General features: G+C 40.5%; 1 protein-coding gene across 5 annotated transcripts in view; it reads left to right on the forward strand.

The window, feature by feature from the left end:
• The window catches only part of Sorcs1 (sortilin related VPS10 domain containing receptor 1), a 497,305-nt gene that overhangs the window by 463,331 nt on the left and 18,521 nt on the right, over positions 1 to 15,453 (forward strand). For all 5 annotated transcript variants that reach the window (XM_048338294.1, XM_048338297.1, XM_048338296.1 and 2 more), the window contains exon 24: positions 14,139 to 14,238. In XM_048338294.1, coding sequence (XP_048194251.1) covers positions 14,139 to 14,238 — 100 coding nt within the window. The remainder of the gene's footprint in view (positions 1 to 14,138; positions 14,239 to 15,453) is intronic.

The following is a 15,453-nucleotide window of genomic DNA, read 5'->3' on the forward strand; positions in this document are numbered from 1 at the left end:
GTTGTTCTTCAGCCATTTGTCTCTCCTGGCAGAAGGCTAATCTCTCTTAATTTTCTGTGTGTGCAAATAATGGAGAGCACGGCTGTCATGGAAAGCCCCCATGAACCCTATTTTCTGGTGAAATAGAGGGAATGCAGGTAGCAGGTCGCCTGTTCCATCTGCACCTTACCTTTCTCTTCACCCTTGCTCAGCTCCACATTATGTTCCACAAATCATTATCTGTACCATAAGCAAGTGGGAAAAAAGCAACTTATTTCTTGTCATACCGCTGCTAAGAATTTAGGGGAAAGTAGATCCTTATCCAAGACTTTCTTTTTAAGTATGAACATTCACAGCTATTCTTTCTCTAGGTCTGGTGAGTCTTCAATGAAATCTAGATCATAATCATTTCAAGGATGGAAGACAGCCCAGCTATTTTCTCAGATACCAAATTATCTGTATATCTTTATTTCCACTACTTTCTCCCTAAAAATGTAATATTTCTACATAACTCTTCTAAAAACTCTACAAAACCCTTCTAAAATAGAGATGCATCTTGCTTTGATTGCTGATTGTCTGTGGATTTCTTTTCCTTCATCCTTCCTTCCTTCTTTTTTGGGAAAGAAGTGAACTTAGGAGCTCATCTAACATAAAATGCAGAGGTGTATGTAGCTCAGACATGGGCGAATTTATAGCCATTCAAAATTGTTACCAAATTACTCCCCTTTCTCCCTCCTTGTTTTCCTTGCTACCACATGCAAAGCCTGTCCAAGAATGAAGCTAACACATAGAAAGGCAAGGATGGCTACAGCAAGCCCCAGGTTTTCATTAGTCAGGTTTGAGTATATAGAAAGATCAGGGCGAGTCTCAAGCTCACACTTATCTGACCAGTCCTATGTGAATGAAGTGACAAGTGTTAGTCTCTGCAGTTGTGGAGTTAGAGTGCTGTCAATGACAGCTCAGACTATTTAATACTTCAGTGCAACCTGGGTTTAGGGAAGTCCTTTCTGAACTAAATACTGAGAGAGAAGAACCCATGATTGTGCACAGGAAAAAAAATATTCAAGGGAGGGGAAGGAACACTGGGGTAGGCGAAGCCAACTGACTTCCATTGTAATAATTTATGAAGATATTTAAATGCAAATCCATAAAGCCCAATCCCTGAAATCAACGAAGGATGGAGACTTTCCATTCTCTTTTGCTTTGGACCATGCAGAATCCACAACAGGAAAATCACTACAATGTGGCTAGGAAGTAGGCGTGGGGCATGCAGGAAAGAAAGAGTAGAGGGCTAAAGCCCAGCTGCAAAGGGCTCCTGGCTCTCCTCCCTGCTCTGGCTTTTAAAGGGCATTCCCAGAGGATCGAGATGGTGGTTGGATCTAGCTATTTTGTGTGCAAAATAAATTGAGAATTCCTCCATGAGAAGTTCTTGACCCTGTTATGAGAATGATCCAGCTGGGTTAATCAAGTGACCTCTGGCTGGCTGGGTTCCAAAAAGTTCAGGTCTCCGGGGAGTGATAAAAGGCTCCCTTGCCCTTAGCAGCCTCTTTCGGGAAGAAGTATCCATTCAAATGAGGCCAGATGCCCTATCTAGCTTAGAGCTTTCCTCTGAAACAGGTATATTTGGCACTACCTTTTCAGAAGTGAAGGAAGACCACAATATTGTCTGCAAGTTAATGATGCTATGTTGGAGAGATGAGAAGTTCGTATGTGTGTGGTCTTTCAAAAATCCTTAAAGAGAGTGAGGACATTTAAAAAGAACAAGAAGGACCAGGGGAAAATGTTGATCATGAACAACAGCCCTCCTCCTTGTCTGCTTGGATGGCATTTCACGTTTGACAGAGGCAGAATTCAAAAGTCCAAAGGGAGAAGGAAAGGCCGATCTGAAAATGAGAAGTTGGCTGGCAGCATTTTAGGAAATGAATGATTCAATATGAAATGTAATTGACCATGTGAAGCTGTTTTCTATATGCCCACATCGTCTTCCCTGGCAAGGGCAAGTCTGAATTTATAAACAGAGGTGTGTGTGTGTGTGTGTGTGTGTGTGTGTGTGTGTGTGTGTGTGCCCTATTAAGATGCTCTTGATAATATTCCTTGGGAAAGGAAGGTCCTCACAATGAAATGAGAACACTACAGCTGACAGAAGACTAGGTAAAATAATTTGGGCCAAAAGGAAAACGACAAGAATGAGACAGAATGATGAAGAACAATCCAAAGGAATCAAGGACTTATTAACCACTTGGTTTTTCTTGTACATTATCCAGGACACTTTTTGAGCACTATGATCAAGCTGCATACTTCGTGCTAAGATAGAGCAGGATCAAATAAGCTAGTTTTGGCTAGAATTTAATGTTTGATCCTATGGCTTCCTCATGATTTAACTAGAAATTTGTATTGTATGATCTGGGACAAGTCTTCTTTTTTTTCGACAAGAAGCTTCCTCAGTTGCTAGTTGTAGGGACCTTGGTAATGTGCCATGCACAGAATAGGGCAAGAGGGGCAGGTCCAAGGTCATCCCAGATCCAAGGTCAACCAGTCTCTACACTTGGCACTAGAGCTCCATTTTTGTTCAGCTGTATTTGCATTTCTCATACCAGCTTCCTGCATAAGCATGAGTAATTTGGGCTCACTGCAGCCTGGTCATTGATGAACCTGTCAAAGTTGGTTTTCAATTTGTGTCTTCATCTTGTACCTCTTTTTAGTCTGCATGTTTTATAAGTTAAGCAACTGCTCTGTTGATGTTGAACTTCCCTTTTGTTTCCTCGGAGGAATTATCATTTCCTTTCTGATATCCTGTGTGGTTTCCCATGATGGTAAAAATGGCACAGAAGGTGAATATTGTTGCTGGCTAAATATCTCGGGCTCTCTACCTTGTGTGTGCATGACACTATCATACCTTTGAGTCTCTTCCCAGTTGTTAAGAGCCATATATCTTGTACAAACCTGTGAGTTGGAAACAGAAGTGATTACACAGCATTTCCAAACTGAAGAATTCAAATGCTCACAAACCCTTAATAGCTTCTTTTACCTCCCAGGATGTAAAGAATGGACATATTTGGAAGGGCATTCTACCATTTTGGTTCACTGTGTGATCATACGGAGCTGGACACCTGCAGTGAATATGATATTTGAGTAGGAAATACGTGTTTTGATTCAAGTCCTTTCCCATTGTTACCTAAGTCTAACCTAGCTGATTCTACCTGCTACTATCTTTTGTGAAGAATACCAGAAGAGTTGGTATTTTTCCATTGTAAGTCTCTCCCAGGACATCATTTTGATGGTGGATTTTCTAGTACTTGTAGTGAGTCTGCACAGTCCTTTCAAGTGGCAATTCAAATGAAGTGTGGGCTGCATCTGAATCATAGGCATAGTCTACCAAATAGGCCAAGACCAGGAATAACATATTATTTCTTTGGCTTTGATTGTCTAGTTGAAGTAGAATGGGAAATGGACTATGTAGCAGAACAGCAGACAAGGGATGACAGTATAAAGGATAAATGAGATTTGCTAACAATATGTCCTTTTCACTGGACAGAAAAAGGAAATCATTTCAACTTGCTTCGGCAGGTTCAGTCTTGCAGCGATCACACATCATTTCACTTAGTCTTTGTTGGGCAAGCGACAGTTTTCTGTAGATTGCAGTCTATATTGTTGTTTTTATAGACAAAACTCTCTCAGCTATCACAACTTATAAACTGTTGGGAACAAACTGGAAATCCTGAGGATAGTGTTAGGAATTGCTTATTCCTGCTGTCTATAATGGTCAGTGACATTGGAGATGGTGTTTTAACTTGTTTTGCTTTACAGATGAATCAGAGAGAGTTCACATAATACTAATAGGCTACATTTTTAAACATGCTAAACCCTCTCAAGAAGATCTATTTTACATATCTTAAAACACTTAAGATATATATATATATATATACACTTAAGATATATGTTACGTATCAGGATTAGTTGTATAAGTGTCATGATATACATTTAAAATATTATAAAAACCTGCAAACACTGTGACACTAGTTTCTGGGAGTATGGCAGTACATGGTACTAATTAGGGGTTACTCATGAATGGACCATAAATTTCATTTAGTATTGTTTATATGCATGTTCTTTTTTATGTAATTTATTTAATAATTAAACAAATTTTTTTTTTTTGGCCAGTCCTAGATGTTGAACTCAGGGCCTGAGCACTGTCCCTGGCTTCTTTTTGCTCAAGGTTAGCACTCGGCCACTTGAGCCACAGCGCCACTTCTGGCCATTTTCTGTATATGTGGTGCTGAGGAATCAAACCCAGGGCCTCATGTATACGAGGCAAGTACTCTTGCCACTAGGCCATATTCCCAACCCCAAACAAAAATTTTTTGACAAGGTGTTGTGCAAAAAGGGTACAGTTACATAGTAGGGCAGTGTGTACATTTCTTGTGATATCTTACACCCTGTTTTTCTTTCCCTTCCTTAGGTCAGGTAGACATATATACAATACACAATGTATCAAAAACATATACAGTAGCCACGTGGACCACGCCAAAGATAATTCGCCTAGGGCTTCAAATGTAATGTCGACATTAGACAATATGTCGACAATAGTCTTACAGGAACGTACATATGTAGCTTTTGAGCTATTGTATTCCACTGAGAGGTCAATTTTTGATTTTATATGTTGAGTAGTTGTTTGGTTTTGGTTACATAATGTAGGGTCGCTGACCCAATCCTGTGGGAAATACCATTTGACAAGCAGTTTTTGGTTTCACAGACCTGGTCTCTGCTGTCTCCCCTTCACCCCATCTTAATAGTCATATATCAGGGAGATCATGCCCCTTTGTTTTCTGTGTTCTAGGCTTGTCTTGCTCAACATTATTTGTTCAAGTTCTGACCATTTCCCTGCGAATAACAATATTTCACCATTCCTAATCGCTATGTAGTATTCCATTGTGTATATGTACCATACTTTTTGGATCCATTAATCTGTGGAGGGGCATCTGGGTTGATTCCATATTTAGGCTATTGTGAATTGTGCAGCGATAAACATGGAAGTGCAAATGTCTTTTTGATATCTTGGGACCTGCTGTTCAGGATAGATGCCTAGGAGTAGTATGGCCAGGTCATAGGGTAGGTCAATATTGAGTTTTTGAGAAACCTCTATACTGTTCTCCAAAGTGGTTGTACTAATTTGCACTCCCACCAACAATGGAGAAGGGTTCCTCTTTCCCTGCACCCCCACCAGCATTTGTTGTTGCCTGAGTTCAGAGTATGGGCCATTCTAACTGGAGTGAGGTGGTATCTCAGGGTTGTTTTTATTTGCATTTCCTTTACTACCAGGGATGTTGAACATTTCCTCATATGTTTCTTTGCCATTTTTATCTCTTCTCTTGTGAAGTCTCTCTTTAGCTCCTTTGCCCATTTCCTAATTGGTTTACTGGGCTTGGAGGGGCTTAGTTTTTTGAGTTCTCTGTAGATGACAGATATTTGGCCTTTGTCTGTTGATGTGCTGGTGAAGATCCTTTCCCATATGGTTGGCTGTCTTTCTATTTTGGTGGCTATGTCCTTAGCTGTGCAGAAACTTTTTAATTTGTAGCAGTCCCATTTGTCGAGTCTCTCCCCTATTTGTTGTGCCCCTGGGACTATATAAGTTCCTTCCTGTGCCTAGAAGTTCTAGTGCCTTTCCTATTCTGTCCTTCAGTAGTTTCAAGGATTCAGGTGTGATATTGAGGTCCTTGGTCCATTTTGAGTTGATCTTGGTGCATGGTGATAGGCTTGGGTCTACTTTGAGTTTTCTGCATATGGCTACCCAGTTCTCCCAGCACCAGTAGTTGAAGAGGCTATGTTTATTCCATTGTATGTCTTTAGCTCCTTTGTCGAATATCAGTTGACTGTAAGAGTGCAGTTTTATTAATGGTTCTTCAATTCGAATCCATTGGTCTTCAGGTCTGTTTTTATACCAATACCAGGCTGTTTTTGTTATAATGGCTCTATAGTAGAGCTTGAAGTCTGGTATTGTGATACCTCCTGCACTGCATTTTTTTCCTAGAATTGCTTTGACTATTCTAGGTCTTTTGCTGTTCCATATGAATTTATGGATTGCTTTCTCTATTTCAGTGAAGAATGTAACTGGGATTTTGATGGGGATTGTATTGAATTTGTATAACAATTTGGGCAATATGGCCATTTTCACTATATTGATTCTGCCTACCATGAGCATGGGAGGTCTTTCCATCTCCTTGTGTCTTCTTTGATTTCCCTTATTAGATTTTGATAGTTCTCATTAAATAGGTCCATCACGTCCTTGGTTAGGTTGATCCCTAGGTACTTTTTTTTTTTTTTGGCTACTGTAAATGGAATTGTTTCCATAATTTCCTTTTCTGCTTGTACATTGCTGGTGTACAGAAAAGCTGCTGACTTTTGTGGATTGATTTTGTATCCTGCTACTTTGACAAAGTGGTTTATTAGGTGTAGGAGTTTGGGGACTGAGTTTTTTGGGTCCTTCAGATATAAGATCATGTCATCTGCGAATAGGGATAGCTTGATTTCTTCCTTGCCGATGTGGATCCCTTTGATGTCCTCCTCTTGCCTTATTGCTATGGCTAGGGATTCCAACACTATGTTGAAAAGAAGTGGGGAGAGTGGGCATCCTTGTCTTGTTCCTGAGTTTAGGGGGAATGATTTAAGTTTCTCTCCATTTAATATGATGTTAGCAGTTGGTCTGTTGTATATGGCTTTTATTGTTTTGAGGAATGTTCCATCTATTCCTGTTCTCTCCAGAGCTTTTAATGAGTATGGATGTTGTATTTTGTCAAAGGCTTTTTGGGCATCGACTGAGATAACAATGTGATTCTTGATTTTAGTTCTGTTTATGTGGTGAATTACATTGATTGATTTACGGATGTTGAACCATCCTTGTGACTGTGGGATGAAGCATACTTGGTCATGATGTATAATTTTCTTGATAAGATTCTGGATCCTGTTAGCTAATATTTTATTGAGGAGCTTTGCGTCTGTTCATTAGTGATATTAGTCTGTAGTTCTCTTTTTTTGTTGGGTCTTTGCCTGGTTTGGGAATGAGTATGATATTAGCTTCATAGAATGAGTTTGGTATTTCTTCCTCTGTTTCTATTTCACGGAAGAGTTTGAGGAGTATTGGTATTAGCTCCTCACTAAAGGTTTTATAGAATTTGTTGTTGAATCCATCTGGGCCTGGGATTTTCTTTGTTGGGAGGTTCTTGATTACCCCCTGTATCTCGCTGTAAGTTATTGGTTTATTTAGTTGATTTATTTCTTCTTGGTTCAGTTTGGGCAGTTTATACTTCTCTAAGAATTGATCCATTTCTGTAAAATTATTGTTTTTTAGTGAATAGAGGTTCTGGAAATAGTTCCTTATGATTGTTTGAATATCGTGTGTACTTGTTGTAATTTTTCCGGTGGAGTCCCTGATTTTATGTATATGAGTCTCTTCTCTTCTTTTTTTTGTAAGTCTTGCGAGGGGTCTGTCAATTTTATTTATTTTCTCAAAGAAGCAGCTTTTAGTCTTATTTATTTGTTGGATGGTCTTTCTATTTTCAATCAGAATTATCTCTTCTTTCATCTTTGTGATCTCTCTCCTCCTAGTCATATTTTAGATTCGATCATTTCTTGTTTCTCCAGTTGTTTTAGTTTCATCGTGAGGTTATTCACCTGCTATGTTTCCATTCTTCTTTTTTTTTTTTTTTTTTTGGCCAGTCCTGGGCCTTGGACTCAGGGCCTGAGCACTGTCCCTGGCTTCCTTTTTGCTCAAGGCTGGCACTCTGCCACTTGAGCCACAGCGCCACTTCTGGCCGTTTTCTGTATATGTGGTGCTGGGGAATCAAACCCAGGGCCTCATGTATACGAGGCAAGCTCTCTCGCCACTAGGCCATATCCCCAGCCCCTGTTTCCATTCTTTTAATGTGAGTGCTGAGGGTGATGATCTTGCCCCTCAGTACTGCCTTAGCTGTGTCCCATAGGTTTCTTTGTGATGTAGTTTCATTGTCATTGTGGCTTATGAATTCGTTAATTTCATCTTTAATTTGGTCTGTGGCCCAAGTGTTGGACAACAGTGTGGGGTTTAGCCTCCAAGAATGTGTATAGCCTCTGTGGTAACCGTTGTTATTGAGGGTTACCTTTATTCCACTGTGGTCAGATAGAATACATGGGATGACATCAATACTTTTGTATTTGCTGAGGTTCTTTGTGTGGGCTATGACATGGTCTATTTTGAAGTATGATCCATGAGCTGCTGAGAAGAAGGTGTGTTGGGTCTCTGTAGGGTGGAAGATTCTGTATAGATCTGTCAGATTCATTTGGGATATGGTATTACTTAGGTCCTCAGCTCCCCTGCTAATCCTCTGGGTGTTGGATCTGTCTCTTGGAGAGAGTGGGGTATTAAAATCACCCACTATGATTGTGTTTGGGTCTATCTTGTTCTGTAGTTCTGTGAGAATTTGCTTGACATATGTAGGGCCTCTTTTGTTCGGTGAGTATACATTTATCACCATGATGTCTTGATTCTGGATTTTTCCTTGTGTTAAAATGTAGTGGCCTTCTTTGTCTTTTTGAGTTGATTTTAATGAGAAGTCCAGCTTGTCTGAGATCAGGATGGCTACTCCTTCCATTTTGGTCGCTGTGTTTGCTTGGAAGATCTTGCTTCATCCTTTCATTCGGAGCCTGTTTTTATACCTTGCTGTAAGGTGGGTCTCTTGTAGACAACAGATGGCAACTCTTTGTTTGTGGATCCATTCTGCCAGTCTGCTCCTCTTTATTGGAGAGTTTATACTGTTTATATTCAAAGAGATCCAGATTAAGAGTTTTTTTTCTCCTTCCATTTTCTTGTTAGGTTGTTTTTCCTTTTTTTATCTTTTTTTGGCCAGTCCTGGGCCTTGGACTCAGGCCTGAGCACTGTCCCTGGCTTCTTCCCGCTCAAGGCTAGCACTCTGCCACTTGAGCCACAGCGCCGCTTCTGGCCGTTTTCTGTATATGTGGTGCTGGGGAATCGAACCTAGGGCCTCGTGTATCCGAGGCAGGCACTCTTGCCACTAGGCTATATCCCCAGCCCTTTTTATCTTTTCTTGTCTTTAGTGTGCTGCTCTTTCTGTTGGGCTCTGGCTATTGTAGTTTCTTTCTGTTCCTGTCTGTGTGTCCTGTATGATTTCTGTTGGGTGGGGTTCCCCTCTTAGAATTTGCTGTAGGGCTGGTTTTTTATTCACATACTCCTTTAGATCCTGTTTGCTATGGGAAGATCTGGTTTTCCCCTCGAATATGGACTCCTGTTTCGCTGGATATTTTATTCTACGTTGGCAGTTGTTGCCCTGTAGGACTTGGATGGTGTTCTTCCATTCTCTTCACGCGTGGTAGGTTTCTGTGGAGAGGTCTGCTATTATTCGGATCCTCTTCCCATTGTAATAAATTTCTTTATTTGCTTTGGCTGCATTCAAAATTTGCTCTTTATTCTTGAGATCTGAAGTCTTGATTATTATGTGCCTGGGCGTGGCTTTTCTAGGGTCTGGTCTGCCAGGTGTCCTGTAGGCTTTGGTTACTTGGATGAGGTCCCTTGTGAGATTGGGGAAGTTTTCTGCAATCACTTTATTGAAAATATGTTGAAGCCCTCTGCTCTGGTATTCAGCTCCTTCTTCTATTCCAATTATGTGCAGATTGTATCTCTTGTCTTTGTCCACTAGCTCGTGGATTAGTCTGCCCTGGAGCTTTACCATTTCTTGGAGTGTGGTAATTTTCTGGTCCTTATCAGCTGCATCATCGTCCAAGAGAGAGATTCTGGCTTCAATATGGACAATTCTTTGTGCTATGGATTCAAGTGCAGTGTTTATGGGAGTCAGAGATCTATTTATGGTTGCCAGATCAGCTCTGATCATGGAAATTTCTTCCTTTAAAGGGTTGTATTTTAAATCTATTTTTTCATGCATTTCAATTCTCAGGATGTTAAGGTCTTCTTTAACGGAGGTTTGCACTGTATCCATTTTTGCTTCCCTTTCTTTCTTGGCTTCCTGGATGTCCTTCGAGACTTCCACTCTAAACTCCTGGAATTGTTTTCTGATTTCATTTCTGAGGCTTTCCATCATTTCTGCTATCATAGCCTCAGTTGATTTTTTATTCTCCATCTCCTCTTCAGTCGTGCTGCTTTTTGGAGCTGACGAGTTGGCTTGCCCTTTGATGAAACTTGTTATATTTCTTTGTGATGTGTGCATCTGGAGATCTGTGGGTGGCTTCCCTGGTTTGGCTTTGTGCTAGTTCCCACTGGTCCGTCAGTAGGAGACTTGTTTGTGTCCTGGCTCTGGGTTTGAGTTTGGCCCAATGGGTGAGCGTGACTGTCTCGGTTGTTGCCGAGGTGGTCACCCTCCCTGCACTTGGGGGTGGGTAGGTTCTGTGTCTTTCTCTGCGGGATACTGTCCTGCTGCTGTGTTGTGCTGACCCTAGCGTGCCCCTGGTGGGGGTTTGCTGGTTGCAGATTCAGCATGGCTTGGAGGCTTTTCTCTTCTTTGCTTCTTTTTTCCACTCAGTATCTTGGTGAGAGGAGCTCACCTCTCAGGCGGTTCGCCCACCTGTGTGGATTGCTCCAGGGCCACTGTTGTTGATGGTCGGCCCACCCACTTGTGGGAAATGCGCCAATCTGAGTGGGTGCTGCAGCTGCGGGGCTCTGCCCACCTGTGCTGGGTACGCCTACCAGAGTGGACCCTGGGTTGTTGGGGTGTGCTTGTACCCTCCCACGAGTTTGCTGTGCAGGGCGGTGTGTGTGGGCCCCAGTATGATCAAGTATCCGGGCACGGGTTGGTGCCCACAGACTCTGTACCTCTGCTGCAAGGGGTGCATGTGATCGGTCCCAGGTGTTCCTGCTGGGCTGGTATTGCCCACCAGCGAGCCTGTGACTTTTGTTCAAAAAGTCCGTGAGGACCAGGCGCTTCAGGTGGGGCTTCCAATGCCTGCCGGTCCTGGGCCCCTGTTGGGAAGGGGGGGCGGGGCTGGTGCAGCTGGTTCAGGCTCCTCTGCTGCCTTGGCACTGCTCCACCCTTGCTAGCTCCTGTGTCCTCCCAGAGTCTGAAAGGACCTTTCCCCTACTGATTTGGGGGTTCTTTGTTCCCTCGGGGTGGGTAAGGGGAGGGAGGGAGCTCTAGCTTCTTTGTAGGGTTTGGGTCTCTGATAGCTGGTCTCCCATTGGGGGAAGGTGTAATGGGGAACTTACTGGTCCTGGATTATGTGTGTGTCCCGTGCTGCTGTTGGCCCTTCAGGGGTGGGGTGCGGCGATCGGTTGTTTGGTGGTGGCGGTCCCGGCTCTCCCTTTCTCCACTGCCTGGTTCCCCCACCGCTCACTTCCGATCCTGGCCATTTGGTCATGTACCTCCCGTCTGCTGCCATCTGTCTGGATTGGTCTGCGCACCCCCTGGGGTCCGTGGAGTCCTGCTGTCTGGACTCTGGGCTCCTGGCGTGACTTTTCGGCAGTCAGTTTGTTGGCGCCGGGTCCCCTTTCCCAGCCTGGCCCTGTTTGTGCCAGGGTCGGTGGGTGGGGAGAAGGTACCCCGGAGATTTTCCGGCTCCGTGCAGTTTATAGGCTCTTCTTTTTTTATTTTTTTTTCATTTCCCGCGTTTCTCTGTTGCTTCTGGCTGCTGGGTTTGCTAGGTTCTTGATGGGGTGTTGGGTGCTGGAGTTCCCAGCTCGCTATTCAGTTGAAGCAAGTTGGGGTGCCTCCCTACTGTGGCGGCGTCATCTTCCTTCTGTGCATGCATATGTTCTTAACAACAGAGTTTTCATTCCTTATTGAGTACCTTTGATGTAAGTAAGTTAAACACATGAAACATGATTTTTGTTACCAAATTATTATTAAGCATAGTCTGCTTCATTTTGTAAATGATACAGATAAAACCAGTGAAGCAGTGCTATGAAGAAAAACACATCCGAGAAGTTAATTATTTTCATAAGAGACTATACCAGCAATGATAAATTAGGAGTAAACTGTTCCTGATGCACTGTATTTCCTGGTTTAGTTATTTATATCTCTCACTTGAGGAAAATATTTTCAGGGATAAGAAATAAATTTTACCTCACCTGCTTGGAAGTGGGAAGCCTTTCTCTTGCAAATATATAGTTCCCTATATGTGTGCTATTGTCCACAATACAGGCTAATTTCTTAATTAATTCAGAAAAATATTTCCTATTTGGTTAAACGTTTTTCTGCTATTACATATACGTGTACAATATGTACAATATGTACACGTATATGTGTGTTTATATGTATAAATGTGCATATATACAGTATATGTACAATATATAACCTATAATCCATATAACATATAGTTATAACATGCATACATTATATGTATATAATATATACATATATAATATACACATACATAATACTATGCATTAATGTATATACATCATATAAATATATAACATACACATACATACAGTAAACATATGTACATACATTTATAATATTCACATTAATGTACATATATACATTAATATATTATATATGTATATGTGTACATTAATATATTCATGTGCATTCCATAGTATTTGGAATTAATCTCTACTGGAAACTGTCAGATTCCTACCAATATAATAGCTAGAAAAAATAATAAAATTCATTTAATACTGTGTCTTTTAGAAATCCATTCCTTCTATAAAGCTGAACTATTCTGGAAGACTTTTAGTAGCCAAGGAAAAGCATTACTTAATGGGGAGAGCAGAGTTGTTTTTAACAAGTTTCAATGGTCTTGTTTTTCTGCATAGCTTGCCAAATGACAGCGTTGGAGAGGCTGCCCTTGCTCTGGATCCCAGGTGTTCAGACACAGGGCATGGAAGGGCATCCCATATTATTCTTGTTCAGCAAAGAAGTTCATCTACAGGACAGTTCAGTTCCATCACCAACCAGGGACTTCTATGAGTGGTTTTGCCTCAAAACTAAGCCATCAGGCACTGTTGAATTATTAAAAGGCTCGCAGGTGCCATTTGGATACTCAGTGGAGAAAATTAAATTCAATAGATAGAAAATGGAAGAAATAAGCAATTTAAGTTCACTAAGCAGAAGATGGTCAGAAAGCATTTAATTTGGCTTAGCTAACCCTTCAAATGAAGTTTGAAATTAATGGTGGCAATAGACCCTCCCCCGACACACATAACAAAGCAATGGGACCAGATAAAAAAGAAATAGGAGTGTGATTTGATCTCAAAAGTATAAGCAAACAAAATAATTGTTACTCTAAACAAAAGAACAAAATTTTACAATATCTCTACAATATTACTTTATAATGTTTCTACCAAAACTAAAATCTGTGTCCCATACTTAGAACTATATTCTAGAATTCAGAATCTCATGGGTATGTCCAGCAAAGGAGCTGTTTAGATAATGTCCATATGTGTGAGCCAGGGATTGGACCATTCATTACTTAAAATGTGACTACGCTTTGTTTCAGCTGCATTATTTATTATAAGTCTATAAATATTATAATGTTATTAATTATAATTATTGGTCAATAAATAGTCACAAAGCATTAATTCATAGAAAGCCACGAAGTACATAATACAGAAAGAGGACAGTGAAATAAATGTATATAGTAGGTGATACTGGATGGAGCAAATTATAAACCTATATGGAAATGTAACAATGAAACTTCCCATCCCCAGTATAACTAATAATAAGCTAATGATAAAATGCATATAGCTTTCAGTAGAATGTGTGACTGACTTTCATGTAAGTATTCATTTTTAAGTATTTATGCACAACAAGTAAACCATAAAAATAGGTACAATCTTTCTAAGCTATTACAGGATAACTTTTAAGAATTCTGCTTACAAACTGATTTGTTGAATGGTAACTCCTTTGCACAGCTACTTGAATATAATAAAAATATAAGTTTTAAAAGAGTGGAATTTAACTTTTGTACTAAGATTTGGTCTTATTTTGTGGCAATAAGGATATAAAGTCATATCATACATAAAATAATTACATCCACATACTTTAGAATAAAAGAATCAAAATTCTATAAGGCATATATACGCAAAAATGTTTATATATATATAATGCACAAGTATAATTACAGGATATCTTGGTAAACACTGTACATATGCATATTTCTTCATGGTCAGTAAGTATAATGATTTTGGTGGCATTAACTAACTCTTTCACTTCTTTCAGATATCGGAAGTACTGATCCACAAGCTCAACCAAAACTCGGTGCACTTTGAGTTGAAGCCCGGAGTCCAAGTTCTTGTCCATGCAGCACATTTAACAGCAGGTCAGTTTCCCTATTCCAGTGCTCTAGATTGTAGCTTTAGTGTAGGAAAAAAAATCCCATATTGTTTCATTCAGTGTATCAGTGCTAAATGTTAACCACTGCAAGTCATAATAATGTGGGCTTCAGATCCTGGCAGTTTGATTGTTTCATATTTCTGCCTTAATGATGAGTAAGATGAGTAAGAGAAATATCAAACATATTACCTCCTCCCTCATTTTTCTCCCACTTTCCCCCCTCCCCAATTCCCTCTCCCCACCTTGAGTTGTACAGTTGGTTTACAGCATATTGTCTTGTAAGTATTGCTGTTAGATTGGTTTACCTTAATTTTGTTTTATAATTATACAATAAATGAGCTGTGCAACAGCGTAGTTTTCAGAAAGAGCTCCTTTTAAGTGTTTGTTAGAAGCCTCTCAGACATGGAGGGGGGACAGGATGGCCTAACTTAGGCAGAGAAATAGCTCTGCTTCTCGAATTCCTTAATTCTAGAAGCTTTCTTCATTTCAACCCTCTCCTTCTTCCCATAGTTTTTTCTACAGCACTTATTCTCTTTTTAGTTAGTTTATTATTATACCCTATGCCTCAAATATGGCTCACATTATCATGGTAAATTTCAAATATTATTTCAAATTTCTGTTGGTTGTAGTAGTTCACAGGAGTAAAATGCAAGCACTCCAGACATAGGAGAATTAAAGTAGAAGCTTTCAAGCCAGGATTTTGGCCTAGTGGTAGAGTGCTTGCCTAGCATGCATGAAGCCGTGGGTTCTATTCCTTGGTACCATATGCACAGAAAAAGCTGGAAGTGGCACTGTGGCTCAAGTGGTAGAGTGCTAACCTTGAGCAAAAAGAGCTCAGGAACATTGCTCAGGCCACAAATTCAAGTCCCAGGACTGGCAAAACAAAACAAAACAAAAAACAAAAGAAGCTTTCTTGGGAAGAGAACTTGGCTTTTCAGATTGAAAAGTAGAGATTTTAAAAGTGGGTTATCAGTTTCCTGTGACTGTCTTGGACCTTAGCTTGGTCATGGATCTGATCCAGCAAGATCATCTGAAGTCATTCAGGCAGTCATAGCTAAGTGAATGGCTATTCCTTATAGGCATGAGAGTTTTTCTTCTTCATGGGTGAAAGCTCCAAATGACAAATAATACAACGTGGAGAAGATCTAAAATTGTTCTCCAAGTCATGTTTCTAGTTTATTCATGGTTAATAGTTTGGGGT

This window comes from Perognathus longimembris, chromosome 2 (assembly GCF_023159225.1).
Source record: "Perognathus longimembris pacificus isolate PPM17 chromosome 2, ASM2315922v1, whole genome shotgun sequence".
In the NCBI taxonomy this organism is placed as follows: Eukaryota; Metazoa; Chordata; class Mammalia; order Rodentia; family Heteromyidae; genus Perognathus; species Perognathus longimembris.